General features: G+C 31.4%; 1 protein-coding gene and 1 non-coding gene across 2 annotated transcripts; one reads left to right on the top strand and one right to left on the bottom strand.

Moving 5' to 3' along the window:
• Positions 1-1,532: 1,532 nt before the first annotated feature.
• On the top strand, positions 1,533-1,606 carry TRNAI-AAU (transfer RNA isoleucine (anticodon AAU)). Its single transcript has one exon. It is a non-coding gene; the product is annotated as a tRNA-Ile (tRNA).
• A 4,980-nt stretch (positions 1,607-6,586) lies between these two features.
• On the bottom strand, positions 6,587-8,071 carry LOC142605383 (allene oxide synthase 3-like). The gene has a single exon (XM_075776849.1). The coding sequence runs from the start codon at positions 8,069-8,071 to the stop codon at positions 6,587-6,589; it is 1,485 nt and encodes a 494-aa protein (XP_075632964.1).
• Positions 8,072-22,860: the final 14,789 nt, after the last annotated feature.

The raw sequence follows: 22,860 nt of genomic DNA, 5'->3' as shown, positions 1-22,860 counted from the left end.
GCTTTAAATATAAAAGATGTGGAGAATTGATTTAGTTGATTTTGAGGAACTTGGCTTAGGCAGGTAACATCCATTCTCTATCTTCATTTGCTTAAACTTAATTAGATTGATTACATTATAAATGATAACATGAACAATATAATAACAGAGTAAAATCAAACAACGTGAAATCATCTAAGCATATAATAATGAAAATTGCACATAATCCTCACTTATCAAGCATGTAAACCAAACCCTCTAGGAGTTTTTCTAGAGAGATTATAACATTATTTGGGCCTCTTGTGTGTTTGTAATTCAAGCTGGGTGTTGCTGTTAAAATAAAAAAGAGAAAATGAGAGCCTCATACCAGCCCTTAGTGCATACATGGTCGAAGCCTAGTCGTTGGGATTTGGCTTGGCAGTGATCCAAGTTTTCATACAATATTTCACAATTTAGCCTTCCCTTATTCTTTTATGCAATCAAGTGTTCAAATGCCTGTTGCTAGTGTAGCTCATATCTTTGATTTACGATTGCATCATTATATTTGGCATTGTTGTACTTAAGGCAACTTAGGATTATGTGCAATTTTCATTGTCTTATATAGATAACAGTAACATTCCTAATTTTATCTTATGTTATGGATGATTGATTAGGTTGCTACTTGCTTTGGAGGAGTTCAACTTAATTTTTGGGGTGGTACCAAGCTTGAAGTTGATTGATGAAGTCTATTTTGTTAAGAACTTTTGTTAGAATTGAGTTTATTTTCAGTGGGTTTAATTTGATTACATTATGACTTTTGAGACTATGCATACCATTTTGAAGTTTATTTGTTATGTTGGTATGTTATTATTTTGAATCCTTGATGTGACTTTGGAAATGTTAAGACTTTGAGTTTGTTGATTTAATTCTACTATATTTTTTTTCCTAAGCTGTAAGGCAGAGCCTACTTTTGTTAGAGATGATATATCTCTTTTTCATTGACCCTATGTTTGTGTTGGAATTGAGATTATTCAATGAAATCTACCTTTAGTTTTTTGTGTGTATTAGTTATATTTTGAGATTATTCAATCACAAATTGTGGTTTGTGATAATTTAAAAAAAAAAAAAAACATTGTTAATGCCAACCCCTCTAACCCGTTGAGTTGAAACTGCCAAAATTTGTAATCAATCCGCCGGATTTAGACTTTGGTGGGTTGGTGGCGGATTGGAATTTTCCCAACCCGCTAGTGGCGGATTGGATAGAAATATTGGCCTTTACCCGCCAAATCCGACCGGCGCACACACCTATTTTGTACCACCACTCCTAAGTCCTACCTCCTGCCTCCTTTCTCCAATTACCACTTCCCACTGCCAACCAATAATGTTACATACACTTTTTTTTATTCACATTGATATAATAAAATTCTTTTTCAATGAAATAATAATCAAAGTAACCTAAATTCATTACCAATATATTTTTTTAGATCACTTAACAATTTATAATATTTTATTCTGCTAAGTGTATCAATTGTAATATCTAAATTATTTATCAATCACAATGTATTATATGAATTGGCCTATTAGCTCAGTTGGTTAGAGTGTTGTGCTAATAATGCAAAGGTCATAGGTTCGAGACTTGCATGGGCCATGATGATTATTATTATTATTTCTATTTTTTCCTAATATTATATCATCATCAATGTCAACTTCCTTTTTTTATCTCTCTCAAGGTCGCAAGTTCGAGACCTGCATGGGCCATGATTATTATTATTATTTTCTTTTTTTTTCCTAATATTATATCATCATCAATGTCAACTTCCTCTTTTATCTCTCTCAAGGTCGCAGGTTCGAGACCTGCACGGGCCATGATTATGATTATGATTATGATTATTATGATTATTATTATTATCAATGTCAACTTCCTCTTTTATCTCTCTCTGCTTTTTTTTTTTACTAGTAAATATTAAAACACAATTTTTGTTTTTTATTTTTATTTTTTCCAACCCCATTTTTTCCTATTATTATATCATCATCAATCTCAACTTTCCCTTTTATCTTTCTCTCCTTTTTTCTTTTTTACTAGTAAATATTAAAACTCAATTTTTTTAATTATTTTTATAATGGTTGAGATGTATATGAAGATTCGTCACTTATCCTCTTTCAAACAACTGGTGATTGGAAAAACCAAAGATCAAAAGCGCATTCCCCACCATCAGTATCTGGAAGATATCAGCCTAAAGTTCAGACGAACATTAATAAAACTATTATTCCTAAAATTATATCATCATCAGTGTCAACTTCACCTTTTATCTCTTTCTCCTTTTTTTTATTAGTAAATATAAATGGCCTATTTGGTAGGAGCATTTTTTTTTTCAAAATTCAAAAAATTGAATGTGAAACTAGTATTCAAAGAATAATTTTATATCATGTGTTTGGCTCCCTTTTTTAAGAACAATTTTCAAAACACTAAAAAGAAAAATGATGTCTGGGAGACCATTTCTACTTTGAGATTTTTAATTTTTTTTTTCTACAGAAAGTAACATATAAATTATCTATGTCTATAATACTAATAACAAAATTTGTTATTCGGGTTTCATCATTTTGTGTACTAAAATATTTTCACACAAATTCTTAAACTCTCTAAAATACTCGTATCTTTTAGTTAAATAATTTTAAATTAAAAAACTCAAATTGGTTAAAAGAGTAATTTACTTTTCTTAAGTTTTAGGCTTTTTTGTAAACATGAGGACACTATCTCTGTCTCACTTTTAAACAGCTTTGCATGTATATTTTTTTTAGAGAGATTACTTCTCCTATTTGAATTCCAATGCCTCTATGTGAGAGTTGGAAAAAAAAAATGAAGAGTTTCAATTTCAAGTAGCTTCTTCCATTCACATCAGCCACTAACTCATTTACAAATAACTAATTAGGAAAAAATCGCATAGAGAAAAATCCTAAGAATTATGACATTATCTCTATCTCACTTTTAAACATTATGACACTAAACCCAAAAAAACAAATAAATAAAAAAGAGCCTCCTTGTACGCTCAAAGTGTGTGTGACGAGGCCAGTTATTGTTGTTGTTATTATTATTATTATGATAAGTTTGAAAATTGAAGTGTAGGAATAAAACTAATGTATCCTTCTTCATATATATATATATATATGATAAGCTTCAAATTTTAAACATGAGAACTTTTTTGTGATAAAGATAAGTTTCTTAATTTAAGAGTTTGAAAAGTTTGGACAAATCTATGGAGTCCACATCTTCTTGACTGTTTTCAAAATCTTGTTTTGAACAAGAAAAATAGGAAACAATGAAAACTATATATAGAAAACATCAACCAAATAATAAATTTAAGTTTGGGACCCACCATTTTATAATTTCCAAAACAAAAAATTGCATTTAAATTCTCTTACTAAACACCTAAAGCACAATTTTTGTTTTTAATTTTTTTTTATATAATGGTTGAGATTACATACTATGATTGACATTAATAAACTATTAAAGTAATGTTAGTACTCAGTAATAGGTTCATGTGAAAATGACTTGCTAAATTAAAAATTGAGAAACAAAATTATAAAAATTTGTGTCCTTAACATTACTCTTTTTTTAAAATGAGTCTCTTGTTCTCTCGCTACAAAAAAAAGTATGTGTCTTCGAGAATAAGCTAAGACAAATATACGTCCCAAACAAGCACGAAATTTAAAAACTTGAATGTGAATTTCAAAATATGAATTGCGATGTATGTACTTTAAGATTGTGTTTGGATTTGGAAATTTAGAATCAAGAGATATAAGGAAAATCATTAATATAAAATGCTTGATATAAATTTAGTGACACATAATAGTTTTACTTTTGAAGATTTTGTCCAAACAAAAAAATTTGTCTTATTATAAATTTGAAATAATATTTTACAGAAAATCATTTATAAACAAAGCTCAAATCCATGAATAAATTCATTGATTAATAGAAGAAAAAAAAATTAATCCCCATGGCCATTTTCACCCCGTTCTTTCTTTGGGCTTGAATCCTAATTTGCTATTAATAAGTTTATAGTTATTTTTGCTTTTCTTTTCGTACAGGAAGCCAATTACTTTCGTGTGTCTGGGAACAACTTATAAGCTTTTTTTTTTTTTTAATATATATATATATATAACTTTTTAAAACCTCTCTTGTTCTTACTTTTCTTAACTCTTTTAAAATACAAGTATACTTTAACAGACTTTCAGTAAAAAATTAAATAAATTGTTTTCAAATGAACACAAAAAGCTCAAAATTTACTAGCTTGAAAAATTCTATGGTAAAATCAACTTATACATCACCCCTATCAGAGCATATGAATTCCATAATTGTATGGAATCCTCCAAATCTGAGAGAGAAGTTATATAAGGTTGTCTCACAACTCTAGGGATGGCAATTTTTCCCCGCCCCGCTTGACCCGCCCCTCCCCGCTTCGCCCCGTGCGGGTTTTCCCTACCCCGCAAAGGTAATAGGGCGGGGATGCGGCGAGATTTTAAAGCCGCACCGTGGGGCGGGGATGGGTTTACACTTTTTAGACTCACCCTGCCCCACCCCACGTTAATAAGGATTAAGTTGTAATTTTTTCATACTCTAAAATCCTACTATTTAAACAAAAATATTATCAGCTTATTTTATTCTACCTAACGTGGTTCGACCTCTCTTTTCTCTCAAGCAAAGTTGGAAATAAGGTACCAATTTTAACTCTCTTTTTTTGTCTTTTCATTCATGATTCATATGTCTTTCTCAACTTACTTTTCATCATTAACATAATATGAGATTTTTGTGTCATACTTTGAGATTTTTGTTGTGATATTGTCTTGTTAAAAATTTAGATAATATTATTTAGTTTTTGCTAAAAATTAGTTTGATTTGATAGGATAAATTTATTTATAATTTTAAGTATATTTTTAATATTGAAACATGTCATTTTATTTGAAAAAATGGTAATAGTTATAGGGAAAATTAACAAGAAATAAAGTTTTACGGTGTAGAGCGAAGCTTCGCGGGTCTTCACGGGGCCTTAAGGGCGGGGATGGAGCAAGAAATTTTCTCCGTCATGCGGGGTGGGGCAGGAATGGGGCAAGAAAAATTTATACGGGATGGGGGCGAAGATCCCATCCTTGAACTCGGCCCCGTCCCGCCCTATTGTCATCCCTACACAACTCACAAGAGTTAAAACTCGATGAAGGGACGCTTATGAATTTACTAGCCCATGCCCTAATAGCCACCCAACTTTAAGGCCCAATTCTCAAGATAAAGGGTCATAAGCTAGGTCCCCTAGAGTTTAGCCCACAAGAAGTCCACTCAACCCCCCGATTGGGCTTGCTATTCCTTTAAGCCCGACGTTATTAGCTTATTTTTACAACTTCATCTACAACCCTCAGCAGAGAAAAGGCTCCCAGATCCAACCAAAAATAAATAAATTAGTTCTTGTCTTCTTCTTTTTTTTCCCAGAAAAAATACAGAGTGTAGTACTATGCCATCAGTGGGTTATAGAAAAGAGTAAATATGGAGGAATTAATAGCATTATGACATTTCAACAGACAGCCCAAAAGTAACCAGCAAAAAAAACAAAAGAATACAGACGATAGCCCAATCGGCCTTTTGCAGTGGAGATCGAAACCAAAATAGAGAAGACAATCCAAAATGGGCCTTTTCCTAGCCAGACTTTCATGTCAACACAATTCAAGCCACGTGTTATAATACGAGAAGGTATTGTGTCAGTTATACAATAGGCGTATGCGCCCATTTTACCTAAGATTTTTTTCGTTATGATACATAACATAGCTATGGATTATGTTTTGTTGAGGAGTGAGGCTCAATCTCGTCACTTGTCACAATGCTTGAGGTAGTATGTTGTGATTGACGTATAATAAAGATAAAGTTAATGGTAGGTTTATGTTACACTAAGTTCCACTTATCACCTTAATAATTGCAAAAGAAAATTAATATATTTACTTATAATAAAATTCTTTGAAAGTCCTATCTTTTTACATAAACTTATTTACTTATATAACAAAAGTTGGAAATAAGATCTCAAACTTGAGATACGATCATGATCATACTACTTTGAAAAGCACAAACATTTTTATTATTATTATTGTTTTTAAATTAAATTCCCACACTTGTGTCCTTCAAACTATCAATTGCATATATAACAATTGGTGCAAAATCTAATGCTCTTTTTTCAAACCTCTTTTTTTTTATTCATTTTTTTAACACTTTACTTTTTTCTATATATTTTTTCTCACTTCCAACAAATAAGGTAAAAAAAAAAAAAAATCCAAACATACAATAGAAGGATTTATAATTAACAAGAATCAAATGCTTGATGCTTTGGTGAACAAGGCTGACGATCCCAACAATAATGTTCCAGCCTCAATGTTTACGATTCAAACCTTATCTCTGGTCTCTCCCACATTACTTACCAAAAAAAAAAAATTCATCAAAGAGAGTAACCGATTTCATATATAATACTCAAGTAGTTTTTTAAAAAGCTTACCTCTTCTAAATATAAACACGTTTTTATCCAAATTCAACAAATAAATAAAATGAACTAATCCAAATGCGAGTAATGAATGAAAGGATTTATAGTTACCAAGATTAAATACTCGTGACCTTGGTCAACGAAGTGAATGTGACTGATGATCCCAATAACAATGTTCCAGCCTCGATTGTAAACGTATCATAACGGAGGAAAAGCTCCACCAACATTACCCTAGACATCAACAACACCAAGTTCTTTCCTGGACACTGTTTATTCTCCACTGTAGGATCATCAATCTCCCTCCCATTTGACCAATAAACATACTTCAAAAGCTTCTCTCCTTCCCCCACAAACCTATGGCCCACAAACTCCTCAGGATCCTCAAAAACCTTTGGATCTTTAGTAGCAAATGGTTGATATCCAAAGATCATCTCCCCTTTCTTGATCTCAAAAGCCGCATCATGGCTATGGACGACCAAATCTTCCTTTACCTTACCGTACTGGAATGGAACTGGAGGATCAATCCTCAGTGCTTCATAAACCACTGACTTAGTCAAAGTCATCTTATCCAATGCTGATAAAGTGACCCCACCTTCAACTCTAACAATGTTCCTGATCTCATCACACAATTGACGATGTAACTTTTCTCCTGCCAAGCCAACCCACTTGATCAAAGCAGGAAACAAACTTTTCATTCCACCATAAGCATTGAAACCAGCCATAAACACTAAATTATGACAAGCTTCGCTTCTTTTAATCCCACATCGCTCAGCTTCGTCTAAAATCGAAGTCATAGACACATAAAATGCATTATAAAGCTTCCTATAGCTAGATTTAACGAGAAAAGGTGGTAATGGGATTGAATGGAGTAGTAAATCTTCAAGAAAGTTAAACAACTTTGGTAACCCTAGTGTAATCAATGGTGCAAGTTGAAAAAACAACCATTTATCAAAGAGTGTTGGACCCTTTGATCCTATACTTGTATCTAAAGGAATTTGATCACAAAAGAGCCTAAACACAAAGTCAAAAGACATGCTATCACTAAGGGTGTTGAAGTATGATTTGCCTTTGTCAGATACTTGGTCTTCAATGTTGATGAAAAGCTCAGACAAGCAGCTTCTGAAAAGTGGGATGAATTTATCATGACGAGAAGCGAGAATAGAGAAAAACAAGCCCTTAAGAATGGCATGTTTGGGTTCAGAAGGGTCAAGAAAAGCACAAACACGATAACCACCAAAGAAAGCTGTGGAGGGCATGTAAGTGCCACATAAAACGTTTAGTTTTTGGACTTTGGAATTGTCAAAGAGGATAGGAAAGCTGATAGCATCAAGGAGAGTAATAACATTAGGGTTGGAGGATATGAATGGTCCCGGAGGCATGTTGGTTCTGAAGACTGTGGATTGGTGTTTGAGCATTCGGGTTTGGAAGAAGGTGTCTTTTCCTTGGTGGTAAAAGTAGTCAAAGCGATCTTTGATGGGACCAAAAAAGGGTCTGCCGCAGTTGCCTGGGATTGGCTTTAAAGGGAGGTTTGTTGAAGGAGAGCCATCAGTATTGGAAGAGGATTGGAACTTGGAAGGCGATGAGGAAGAGTTTGAAGACATGGTCGTGGGATTTGTGAATGACCAATTTGTTGGGGATTTGGAAATGTCTGATTGTTTTTTAGATGTCAGGGAGTAACTGGTTATATAGAAAAATATAATATGTACTTGGGCTAAACAATGCCTTGAGTAATGGTGCGAATGGTGACGAATTAACTTCAAAATATTAAGCTTAAATTAAACATTTTTTTTTAGTTGGCTAATGGTGACTGATTGTCAAATATCATAAAATTTTTGTGTACCCATAGCGACCATGTGCTGTGAAATTATTTTTTTTGATAATCACGTGTTTTTTTTTGAAATTATAATGATTCAATTTGGATCTCTGAAATCTTCAAATCCAATTAAATTAAACTAGTAGTTTATATAAAAACTAAAATGAACAGAGATTTGGAGGGACAAAAATTTACTTTTAATATTTATTATGATGGTGTGTCAGACTGTCAGGCAGCAAAATATTCATTATTTTTCATCAATGTTTTGAATACTTCTTTCTTTTACATTAACTTAAAAAATGTAATATTATTTTTTATTTTAGCTATAATGGGGGTTGAAAACCTAGATGTGTTCGTTGAGAGTAATAGAAAAACTTAGTTTAATTAAGGCAGTCGTTGATCGCAACAAATTAAACGAAAGCCATAGCCATAGTTGTGAAATAAGTAATATTGATTATTATTGGACTTTTGACAGGCAGATAAAAGGAAAAGAAAATGGAGACATTAATTGCTTGTCACGTGGTTTGAGTTTTGAGTAGTATTAGGGATATCACAAATTTTACTAAACTAAGCTTATAAACTAATATATATGTCATGTTAGTCACAAAAAAAAAAAATTCAAATATTCATTTTTAAGTCTACTAATCACATTTATTGTGTATTAGTTTGTAAATTCAGGGTACTAAAACTTGAAGTACCCTTTAGCATTTTCCTTAAGTTTTTTATGTGTATAGTAGAAGAGAACTACTACATGTACAATATTCAGGGCAGCTTCACAACTTTAAGGACCTTAAGTGAAAATTTTAAGTGAGACATTTTTATATTTAAATATTAATTAAATAATATTTATTGAACTTTTTTATTTAAAATATATTTTCCTTACTTTTTGAGATGCAAAAATACTATTTAAATTTTTGTATTTAAGTTTCTCTAACAAATAAATATTTTCTAGTAGACATTTATAAAATAAAAAATTTATAGATAAAGAAAACATAATTTATAATTAAAAATGATAAATTGACTAAAAATAAAATTTAAAGTATAGAATAATAGAATCTAGTTATTGCAATTTTTCTAAAGCTGTGATCACTTTAAAGTCTAAACGTGCACAAGTATCACTATAATACAAATGAGTTGATATGATATATATTCATCAAAAAAAGAGTTGATATGATATAAATCAAATTATTAATTGGTGTGATAATTTATAACAATTGATAAAGTAAGAGTTTGCATTAAAAAAAAAAGATGTGATAAATTTTTAATTAGTGTGTGGCGAGGCTAGTTGTGATGTGCTGTGGCCTATGGGCAGCCTGTGCAGCAGTGTTATTGATACTGTACCGTATAAGCCGGTACATACCGTACCGACTAGTGCGTTGATACAGGTACATTTCTATTTCGTATTGGAAAAAATATCGGCCGTACCGGACCGAAACACAAAATGCTGTGTTTTTTTTTTTGTTGTAATTGTGGTAGTTTTTGTCTCTAAAATAATCAATAATGAAAGTATTTTGTAGATAATTTCATTATTTCACCTAACCATTGATATCTCGAATTCTTTTACTTAATTTGGATTTGGTGTTTGAATTAAGAGTTTCATTTTCTTCTTTTTTAACTGTTTTACCTGCATTAATTCTAATCTCCAGTTGATCTTTAAGTTGCTGTATCAATCAGTATACAATAGTTGAAATGGAAGGTATTTATGAGACTAAAAGTTGGAGAGCTTGTGTGTGTGTTTGTTTAAATAGAGATTTTGTGTGTGTGTGTATATTAAATATATAAAATAGCGATAAACTCGAAACGGTATACCGGTATTGATCGGTATCCGAAATATATCGTACTGGTGGCTAAACTAGTACAGTCTCCGATACAGTATTGACTTCCTTACTGTGCAGTGCTATGTGTGCTATGCAGTCTCGTTTGCACAATCCATAGCCTGTGTGCAATGTGCAATGTGCAATGTGCAATGTGCAATGTGCAATGTGCACTGTCACTGTGTAGTGTTGTTGGCTGTGCAGCCTATGCAAGACGTGTTGTCCTATCAATCAAGTAGTCATGAAGTAAATTAAAATATATATATATATATATAATTTAATATATTTAAATTGAATAAAAAGCAAACTCCTCAATCTTAATTTTTGGAAAGATAGAGAGGGAGAGAAGGTTACTTCTACTATGCCCACAGCGCACACCGCCCCTCTTCAATTTTGAATTTATGTCAATCATGAATTCATGATAAAATGACTCCAAAAAAAAAAAAAGGAAAAAGGCAATTGAATTAGGATTGGTATCCTCTCACACGTCAAGAAACACATTATATGAGATAGAGCGATTGGAATACGTAATCATATACCAAAAAGTTGAAAAGTGGCATAAATCAAGCAAAAAGGAGAATTGGAAGGAATGGCTTTTGGAAATCAGATGACATGAGATGAATGAATCTTCCATTGTGGAAAAATCAAGGTCAACCTATTATTGAAGAAAAATAAAATAAAATAAAAGAAGTCATCCTTTTACCAAATAACTAGCGAAAAAAAAAAACAAAAAAAAGTCATCTCTTTACCAAATAACCAGCAAAACCGCTTAATATTTGTAAGTAGAGATCCATATTTTCCTTTTTAATATGAGTTCACACAGAATTTTTCACACTCTCTTACAAATTCACCTAATTGGAATTTGGAACCCATTCAGTGACACTTTTGGTGAAACTAGTCTTTTTCCATTGATTTTAATCTTAACTCATCCGCCCATTGAAAAATAAAAAAAATAATCTACTTTTCCACACCTTCCTTATGAATTCCATCATATATAAACCAAAAATAATATATGTTGCGAAGATGAATTTTATATCTATCCATCATTAATTGATTGCAGAAGTAAAATACCGTATTTGTACGGAATTCTAATAAATTTTTAATAATTTAATAGTTACAATAGGAGAATGAGAATTTGAATGATTAACATTTTTGTTAGAAATACTAAAAAGTGTCAATTGAGTTACAAGATACTTGGCAAACTCAAAAAAAAAAAAAAAAAAAAAAAAAAAACCTTGAACCTATATTAAACTCGAAACACAATCTACTTAAATGTGTTAAGATTGAATTTGTTACTTTTAAAACTATTGGGTTTAATTTGTTATGTTTAAAACTTCAAGGTTTAATTTATTATTTTTAAAATTATAAGGTTTAATTAGTTACACTCTAAATTATAGGGTTAAAAAATATAATTTACCCATCATTTGTTTGTTGGGACAATAAACTTTCCAACCACAATAATTTACATATTCTTACATCATTTGATTGCAAGGAAAACCTGAAATATTAGATAGGTAGTGGCATGTAGATGAGAAAATTATTAAAAGTGGGCTTTATATATAGAACGAAATGAAAGGCACTGTTAAGGACATATTTTATGTAGTTGGCTAATTTTTTGACAAAACGCACTTTACTTGTAATTGGGTAGATTTAGGATGTGTTTTATACTTTAAAGAACATGTTATTCAAGTCTAGTATTAAAGCCATGAAGATTGGACTAAGAAACAAGTAAAGAAAATGTGTTCACTAAAGCTGGACAGATAGCTCGACACATGCGGACAGATAGCTCGACAGCTGCTCGACAGATAGCTATCTATCGAGGTTTAATAAGGCTCGACAGATATTATCAATCGAGGTATCTATCGAGGTTACGGAAATCAAAATTTTTAGATCTGATTTTCGCACCATGCTTTTGTATTTGTGTAGGGTTTTTTTTCTCACAACTCTAGACATATATAATGCTTATTTTAGAGACTGTCACATAAAAGAATATAAGGAGAATATATGCAAAATGTGACCAAAACCTTATTTTCTCAAGAAATAAGCTACTGCATCTTTTGCGCCTTAGGGTTTTGTAATCAAGTGTTCTTGATTTTCATTGTTGATGAAGTGAAGGATTTTGCAATAACATTCTTCTTCCTCGAGTTGGTGAGTGAGTCACTTACTGGAATTCGTGCAAAGGAGTTAGTCACATACTAGGATTTGTGCATCAAAGGGTGACATTCATATATTGAAGAGTTAAGAGGTTTTGGAGCGATAGAAGATTTCTACTGTGAGTTCATCTACGGGGATTGTAAAGTCTAGGGACAAAAGTTTTGTACTAGATCTGAAACTTCTCTTTACTATAGTGGATTACTTTTCGGGAAGGTTTCCTCCCAGGTTTTTTACTTTGAAACTAGTTAGTTTTATTGGTTTTCTTAGGTCGTCATATCTTGTCTTATTTACTTTTTTGCTGCATATGATTTTGACATGATATTAATGCTTGTTTATTTTAACAAGTTTTATGCATAATAAATCTAATTAACAACTTGAGTTTAAAACTTGTTAATTCTATCAATCGAAGTTTAAATTTCCCAATAGACACCAATTAAAACTAGATAAAAAAAATTATTATTGAAAATCAATAACTATTACATAAAATCAACTCGATTCAATCCACCAACTCCAGAAAAACCAATCCATGGCCGTTGGAATATTGGATTGGGTTGGTAGGTAAATCAAGTTCTATCATCTATGCACAACACTAGTATCATGATACGATGAAGCAACGTTGTCATTGTCTTAACTTTCACAATTCACGTGCAATAATGGATTGGTGTCCTAGTTTGTTGGGAAAAGAATCTCAACTTTCACATGCATTGGATTTTTCCTAGTTTGGTTGGAAAAAGGAAGACAGAGAAAAAGGAAACGAAGTGGTGCAGCAACAAATTAATAGAAAACGATATTCAAATCATTAATTCTATATTTGACTAATCTATTGTTAAACAAAAGAACCTAACGTTTAGATATGCATGATAAAATATTGGATGCACTGTTTGATTTACTCAGTCTTTGCGGAAACAACAATGTGAATTCAAGTCTTGTTCTTGCAGATCCAATCTCAGGTCAATACAGCCTAAAAGATAGACATATCTGGGGGAGGTCCATACACAGTCTTCCACAAATATGGAATGAGCCATCCATTACCCTCATTGCCTAAACAAAGCAGCACAAATTAGTATGATTGCTTGATTACCAAAGTCCATTGTCTTCTGATCTAAAAACTGTTTGTAACAACCGCCCAAAAAAAGTGTCTTCCTAAATACTCAAATTATTAAATAATCAGGCCCAGGATCACAAAATTCTCAATAACAAATGTCAATTAACATATGGAAAATCCATATGCCTGATTATTTAAGGCTCAACATCTAATTGAAACTTTCAGTTATGAAATTACTGAGATAATAAAAATCAGAATGGGCATAAATCAATATTTGGAGTGCCATGAAAATAAAGGAGTCAAATATAAGGAAATGATTTCTGGAGAGTATTTGGTAAAGTACTGGAAAGGTCATATGCCATTTTTAGAATAAGACTGTACCCAAATATATATATATATATATATATATATATATATATATATATATATATATATATATATATGACGTGGAATTTCACCAAAGCAAAGGATCATTTAGTAAGGATCGAATCCAGGATGTTTTGGTCTATAGCTCATCTTAAGCCTCCAAACACTAGGTTGCACTCTGACAGGTGGAATATGCTAGAAAATTATATACATATTAAACAAAAACCTCATAAAAGTAGTGGAAAACAGTGATTTAAAAAAAAAAAAAATCTTACCCAAGGTACAAAACTTCTACTTTTGCAGAATTTGAAAAAGGTCATGGCAGACAGCCTTACAATTCACAAATAAAATTTTTTATGTGGAAAATAATCCATGGTAATTTGGGAAAGAAGATTGTGAGCTAAACTGCTTAAACTTCTATAAACTGTGCAATTTGTCTTACCAAGTAACTGATTTAGGGGTAAAAGACAAATGAAGGGGGGAAAAAAGTTGGACATATCAATGGTATTAGTGGAGATGGGAAAGCGATTGTTCCAGATTGTTCCTTGTGGATAACACCCCCAAGCATTGACTTTTAATTAAGCAGGTGACTTTTAAACCTTTGGCTTTATCAATAAACCAAAACCTTTTGTGTGCCAAAATCACATTAGTCTGCAAAACCAAACATCTGCTACGCAGATTAACAATAGTTTTTTTTGATAAGTGAAAAAAAAAAATTCTAAAGGTGCCCTTACTCAGGATCGAACTACGGACCCTTCAGTTTTCAGATTAAAAATATTTAATTTCCATTTTCTTTCATATGCATTTTCAGGAGAGAGAGGGAGAGGATGAATGTGAATAGACTGCAATTTATGGACCATATCTTGCTGTATTACGCATTTGAATGTGTGTGAGTGAATAGGCTGCAATCTAAAGAGAGGACGAAAGTGCAAAGGCTGCAATTTATGGACAATATCTTACTGTGTTGCACATTTGCATATGAGTGTGTACAGCTCTATAGAGATTGACAATATTTAATTTCTATTTTCTATCATGTCTATTTTGCAATGAGCTTGCCCCTATATCTGGCGGTATTACACATCTGTGTGCGCGTGGATGCCAGAAGACAAAGCTTACAACGTAGCAAAGCAGTTTCTTGTTTATCTAACGTTCTACATATTAAATTTTTAATATAATTAAGCGTGAAAACTAATTTGGAATACAAGCTGGTGGTTGACACAGGTCTTTTTCAAGTGTTCCCCAGAACTATCATAAAGGTACATCCTCGTATAATATATGGTATATATAGAGAAATAACTCCACATAAGCAGCCCAGAACATAGAAACCAACAAAAGCAAGGGGAAGAGAACTAATGAAGTTATAAATAATTAGAAATGTTCAATTACTAAAATAAGCCATAAAAAGTGTTTGGTGTAGATGAATGACCATAAAGCATCTCTCTCTCTCTCTCTCTCTCTCTCTATATATATAAATATATATATATATATATATATATATATATATATATATATATATATATATATATATATATATATATATATGTGCGCGCGCGCGCGGGCCAAAAATATAATTTGCACATTATGTTTTATTGGTATAATCATACTTGAACAAAAAGTACCTTAAAACAAGAAAAAATTGCCGCAAAAGGCAAGCTAGGGTAGTAATCTTCTTCTTCTAGTTCATCTTCAAAGGGCTAAAATGCTGAGATATTTCCAACCCCTCTGAGTACGTACGGTTGTATTCCAGCAGTTTCTTCCACCCAAGTTGGTGCTAGACAAGTAATAATGTGCAAACCACTGATGCAAGGATTCAATTGGATTGTGTTGTTTAGGAGTGAAAGCAATCTTCAATTTTGTGTGTTACATTCATACCTCCAGACCTTATACAATTCAGTAACTAACTAGCATAGCCAACTCACTAACTGCCATAACCAACTCACTAGCACAGTTGCATAACTAACCTTGCACAGCTGGCCAATCCTACTCACTATCCTAACTAACTAACTCAGGTACAATGCTGTCAATGCAAGTACAATTAATGAGGTCACTAACCTAACTAACTAACTCAGGTACAATGCAAGTACAATTAATGCAACCTCATGAACTAACCCTTGGTACACTATAGCACAAGTATAAAATGCAGATACAATACACTCAATGCCCTCAATGACACAGCAGCAATGCATGCACCACAACAGCCAATACCTTAGCAACTGAGCAATTCACCAAGCTAATCACCAAGCTAATACAGAATCCTAACAACTGATGTGATAAAGGATGATCAAAATTGCAAAAAAAAAAAAAATGGCATAGGAAACTGCAAACAGTAGGACCAGATGGTTGCTTAGAAATCACCAAGACAACTGAGTTCAAATGTATGTCAATCTACTTGAAAGAATTGCTCATAATGTTTACTAGAACGAATTTGTTTTATGTGGGTTTCACTCATGTTACAATCTCACGCTTCTTGATGCAATTCTTAAATTATGAGAAACTAGTTATTCAACGTTCTCCTCTTGCTAATGAACTGGCGTTTTATTGGACAATGTAATTTACAAAAAATTTATGTACAAAGTGTTGGGAAATTGCCTCAAATTCTAATTGTAACTTGGAAAGTCAATTAAGTTTCCTAGTTGAAGAAAGAATTATTAATTTAGGTTTTTTTGTGTGGAAGGAAAGATTATTCTTTGGTGTGGAAGGAAAGTCTATTCCTTATTAAAGAAATAATGTATTCTTAATCCAAGAGAAAATAAGAAAAGAGTCTTATAAATAGACAATACTACAAAGAATTTGATAACTTTGACCCAAGGGTCCTCCCTATGAGGAAAACGAAAATAGAATATGAAAAAAAAAAAAAAAAAATTCAGTTGGAAGGCGCAAAAAGATAGTTAAGGAGGAGAGAGCAAAATGTTGCCGCCTTCAAAAAGATAGTCAAAGAGGAGAGAGTAAGGTGTTGCCACATTTGTGGAGATAGTCAAGGAGGAGAGAGCAAAGGTTATTAAAACCCATAAATAGATTGTTAAATTTCCACGTGTCTTTAACCTTAAAAAAAAAGAAAAAAAGAAGGAGGAGAGAACTGGAGACTTTGAAATAGGAGAGGAGCCGCTCCTTTTTTTTTTTAACAAGCTTGTTCCAAGGGGCCGAGGAGGCAACTAATCTAATTAATTAAAATAAGAGCCCAAATAAAAGAGAAAAATACATTATGCTTAAGATACATGAGTCATACCCCTCACATGAGGATAGACCCCAAAATGGCAGGACTCATGTATTCAATACATGATATTACCTCCTCTAAATAAATTGGTTTTATGTGCATATATCAAACCTAAAATACACATCCCTTGCACTTGCAACTTCAAAGAGTTAAAAGGTTAGTTGAACCTGTGTCCTAAAATGCTTTCCTTGGCACAAAGAATGATACGCAATTTTTCGTCCAGTAGAGAAATCCATAGCTAACAACAATTGTCACGAACTTAATTAAAGCATGATTGGGCTTGCATAACCTTTAACCCGACCTTATTAGCTTAATCTCTCAACTTCATCAATGACACTCCGCAAAGAAAAGACTTCCGATCCAATTAAAATTAAATAAATAAATAGTTCTTTTTTTTAAGAGAGTTTTAACTTATAATATCCGCTCTTGATAATAACTCTCTATCATTAGACTAAGACATCAATAGATTTTTGGTGTAAGCAGGGATTGAATTCCAGATCTCTTAATTAACCATAAAAATTTTTACCAATTGAGTTAATTAAAACCCATAAATAAATAAATAAATAGTTCAAACATTAAAGTTCTTGTCTCTTTTTATTTTCCCAGAAAATAAAAAGAGTAATAACTAAATATAGAGGGATTAAGAAACAGAGGCTAGAATACAGTCAGTAGCCCAATTGGCCTTTTGCAGTGGAGATGGAACCAAATAAAATAGACAAAGCCAAAATGGGCCTTTAGTTTTCCTGGCCAGACTTTCATGTCAACACAATTCAAGCTATGTGTTATGATACTTTTTTTTTTTTTTTTTTTTTTCTTATGTGGGTGAAAATGTGTTAGGATGCTTAGCATACCAAACTGTGGATTAGGTTTAGTTGAGCCCGGGGTGAGGCTCAATCTCTGTCACTTGTAAGAATGCTTGAGGCAGTACAATGTGATTGATGTAACAAATGTAATGTTTATAGTGGGTTCATATTACACTAATTTTCACTTGTCATGGCCTAATACTCGTGAAAGAAATTAAAATTATAAAATATTTTCTCTTTAAAAATAAAAAGTCTTTGATGGTCCTGCTCTTTTACACAAATCTTATTTACTTATTTATTCAAAGTTGACAAAAATACAATTATACCTAAAAATTAGTTAGGCTTTATAAAGTAACACACAAGCACATAAGCTAAAAGACAAAAAGAAAAAGAAAGAAAAAAAGCTTAAGGAGTTAGTAAAAATTCATTTTATTAATTTTGATACTATAATATAATCTATCAAGAGTTTCTAATTTTTTTAAGTTTATTATTTATTCAATATTACTTTAATTATCTACCATAATTTTTTATTTTTTTAATAATAAAATCTGGGTTTTATATGTTATGCTTGCAATATTTAACTAAATGTAGGTCTCATTATAGATCATAATTTGGCCGTGTAATTCACTGTAAATACAATTTCTCACTAACATGGTGCACTCTCATTAAAACTAGATTAAGAAAATTTCAAAAGATTTAGAGTGCTGCTCTGATTTTCATAATTATTTTTAATAATAATATGTTATAAACTTTTATTTTACTAAAAATTTGGTTTTACACAAAGTACTTTTAGTCATGTAACTTGAAGTAGTTTTTGTTAGAGTATTTCTATTATCGTTTTTTTATTTAATTTAATTTTTTTTTTTATGGTTCATATATAATTTTTTTATTGATTCATGCACCTCACCATTATTATGCGCTTATTTCTAATATTTATAAAAAATAAATTAAAACTTTTCGCCGGAGCATAGCCCTCGTTAGTCTAAAATCTAAATATAAATGCACCCTTGATTAACAAGGATGGACCTCTGTCGACCTTTCTTAAGACCGTTAGGGTCAGTGGCCAATATGGGTACCCTTACTGGCCACTGACCCTAATGGTCTTCCCCATTTTAATCGTTTTTGCAATATATATATATACTTAAAGCCCAGTCCCAAAAAATTATACTTATTAGCCCCCAAAATTATGTTCAATTAGTTTATAGAGCAATGACAGCTCTAGGAATTATTTTTAAGATGGTCACTAAGAAACTTAAATTATACAAACTCTAATGAAGAGATAACCTTAATATATCAATATATGTCACAAAAAAAAAAAATGCAAATAGATAAAGTGTTACAATTTTTATTCTACTAACAAAGAGAAAGAGAAAAAAATGGACTGATAATAGATACAATGGGAACTAAGAACGCTGATATGAGAGTAATAAAGTGAGAGAGAGTCTGAAATAATAATAGAAAAAAGAAAAATGGAGAGAGAGAGAAAAAAAAAAACTTTCTACGACTACAAGTCAAGTCACTAAACTAAGAAGAGCAAAATTGTTGCAACTGTAAAGCCAAAGAAAGTATAAATGCCGACACCACCAAGCTGGCATGACCATCATATTTCTCTTGATACCCCTTTTTTTAAGAATTAATGAAATTTGAAATTATTTTTATTGAATGATTTGAACGAGTTACAAATTTGAAAGATTGTGGATTTTTATGTTTTTTGTTTTTTGAATAAGCTTTTTGTTGAATAATTTGTTCAATTGTTGTTTGTTCTAGTCTTATTTTTGTTTGGGTATTTTTATTGTTATTTGGGGTCATATTTATTGTTGTTGTTTAAGCCATTTTTTAAAGGTTTAAGAATTATGTTTGGGGGGCAAAATTATTTTTAAGTCATGTTACATTCAAAATATTTTTACAACAAATTTTATGTAAAAAACTATTATTTGTGGGTAAAAAGTGATGTTAGTGCTAAACCCAAATTAAAATCGGTAACAACTTACAACATAAAATTTGTTGTAAAATTATTGTAAAAATGTTGTTGATGTAACATTACTTTTATTTTTGTTGAACATTTTTACTACCATAAAGTAGAGCTCAATCACAAAAGAATTGAAAAAGCCAGATGCATACGTGATCCTTGTCCTTCTAAAAGGACTGTTAGGTTTTAGATCCCTATAAACTAGATTGTTTAACCTAATTAATTAACCAAGTGAATACTTAGGTTTATTATAAGATCTAGGTTAAAATAATAAAATCATATTATGCAAAGCAGTGGAAAACAAATAACACGATGATATGATGACCCTAGAAAACCAAACTGGTAAAAAACTTAGGGAGGATTTAACCTAGCTATGCTCAAAGTAAAAAGAAAATCCACTAGAAAGAATTGAAGTTTACAATAAGACTTAGACCTGTGTTGTAAAATTATTGTAAAAATGTTGTTGATGTAACATTACTTTTATTTTTGTTGAACAATTTTACTGTCATAAAGTATAGCTCAATCACAAAAGAATTGAAAAAGCCAGATGCGTACGTGATCCTTGTCCTTCTAAAAGGACTATTAGGTTTTAGATCCCTGTAAACTAGATTATTTAACCTAATTAATTAAGCAAGTGAATACTTAGGTTTATTGTTAAGATCTAGGTTAAAACAATAAAGTTATATTATGCAAAGTAGCAGAAAACAAATAACACAACGATATGATGACCGAGGGAAACCAAACCGGTAAAAAACTTAGGGAGGATTTAACCTAGTTATACTCAAGGTAAAAAGAAAATCCACTAAAAGGAATTGAAGTATTCAATAAGACTTAGATCACTAATACCCTATTGCTACCACATGTAAAACTTACTGACACGATCACATGAAAACTCCAAATCCACGGACTCCTTCTTTCTTTGACCTTTGCAACACAAGCACCCACACTTGTGGCTTTGAGATCTCACTCAAAAGTTTATCAACGCAAACTCTCCTGTTTGTGACTCCAAAACCACCTTTGAAGGTTTAGATCATCAGCACATTTGATAACTAGAGGAGGCATCAACTTCTACAACACCAGATTTTGAGATTCTTCAAGGAATAACATTGGTAGAAGTCATGAGAGAGTTTTTTGGGTACAAAACCCTAGATACAAAGGAGGCACACTCTTCTCTCTCTGAAAAGCCTTTAAAAAAAATAAAAAATAAAACTGCTTAGGGTTTCCTTTATATACTAGAAGAAGTAGATCTGAAACCTTAATCATTTTTGAGCTTGAACTGTTGTTCAAGCTTAATTAAAATTCTGCAAATACGACTCTCGATCGGTCAAGCCTTTTTCTCGATCGATCAAACTAGGCAGTTTTTGAACTCTTCTTTCTGCAGCTTATATATTCTTGAATCTTAACTTATATCACTTTGGACATTATCTAATAATACCTATAGACTTTAGGATCTATATCTAAACAAGTTTGTGTTCACAATTTGCCAATTGTTCTAAACTTTTAAAACTTAATAATCTCCTCATTTGGCAATTTGTGACGAAACTTACATACAAAATGAAATGCTAAAATACAAGAGTAACCCAAAACAATAAAATGCCTAATTACATCACAAATCCCAATCTAAGACTCCCAACCTAGAAGTTGCAATAAGAGGTAAAAGGTCTTGATTAAAATGTACATGTCTTTCTTGAAAACACTCCAAAAAACACATCACCGCAAATGTAGAAAGAAAAACATATAAACAATAAATAATCAAACTAAAGCAAATAACAAATATGCAAACTAACTCTCCTCCTAAGTTAGATACATAAAAAACTTTTTATTTTCTCCCTCTTACAAAAACAATTTTATCTCCCCTAGATAAAAACAGTTAAAAACCTTTTTCAAATTTCATCTATTTCTCCCCCTTTTTGTCATATATTGACAAAGACAACTCAAACAAAGAGTATATTGTAAATATACACAACAAATAAGAGAAAAAAGAAAATCAAGGAAACAGAAAACAATTCAGCTCTATAGAAAATAGAGACAACTCTTCCTATGAAGAGCAACAACTCCCCCTATAAACAACATAAGTTTTAAAAACAGTTTTCTCCCCCTATAAAAATAGGAAAAACAACCCAAGTGTTAGGAAAAACAGTTTTGGGGAAAATTTAGGAGGTGGGGAAAATAAAGACACGCAAACCAAAATTAAAAACTAAGTTAAGGATACACATGAAGAAAAATATTCTCTCTTTCAATAAATGCAAACTTGACACTATGTGACCCATAAACAAATGTATGAGTAGAGAAAATATTTGCACATTATTATCCATCATATCTCAAAAAAAATATTTTCAATTTTTAGCATTTCACATATCAAGAAAAATAGCATATACGTACTAAAATGTACAAAGGACTAAAAAATTAATCAATCAATTTTTAGATCAAGTTGAGTACCCAATTTAGCAAAGTGTATACATATTATGTGTGAAAATAATGAGAGATATGATTGCAAAACTGCAAGTTGGATACAGAAAACAATATGATGCATGTGAATCCTAAACACAAATGATGCATGAAAAGACAAATTAATCAAAAACTTATAACTTAAAATTTTTCAGTTTCAATCGATCGAGTATCAATCGAATTAGACAAAGAGTTTTGCTGTAAAACTTGAACATTTTCGATTGGTCAAATATATGATTCGATCGGTCGAGACTTGAAAAACTTGAATATTTTGAAAACCTTTTTTTTTTTTTTTTTTTGCAGAAACACTTTTCAAAAAAGGAATTCATGAAATGAAATGCATGTGAATGATTTCAGATGTTTTCAAAAACCCATTGTCTTCAACTTAAGTTTTCAAAGCAAAGTTTTCATAACTCTCAACTCACAAAATGAACAAGCCCATAACCAAATTTTGCATCAGACATCACAAATAGTATAATCTTGGATGACCACACTAGTTTACACACAATCTCATGTACAAGATTTAGCAAAGACTTACTTGGTGATATGTGTATAACTAGTAAGAGTATGAGATACATATAAGGTGATATGTAGACACTAATCAATCAAAATTTCTACATCATCCATCACAAACATTTGAAAGTAACTATCACCTAAAGAGTTACATCCTATAACTCCTACATCTCCTAGAAAACAAGTTTGCAATCAAGTAATTTTTTTTTTTTTGCCTTATCACATTTATTTAAGCATATTTTCTTTTTTTA

The sequence above is a fragment of the Castanea sativa genome, chromosome 7 (genome assembly GCF_040712315.1).
Source record: "Castanea sativa cultivar Marrone di Chiusa Pesio chromosome 7, ASM4071231v1".
NCBI classification, from domain to species: domain Eukaryota; kingdom Viridiplantae; phylum Streptophyta; class Magnoliopsida; order Fagales; family Fagaceae; genus Castanea; species Castanea sativa.
The sequence above is the reverse complement of the archived record's forward strand: the minus strand, read 5'-3'. Positions and strand labels throughout refer to the sequence as shown.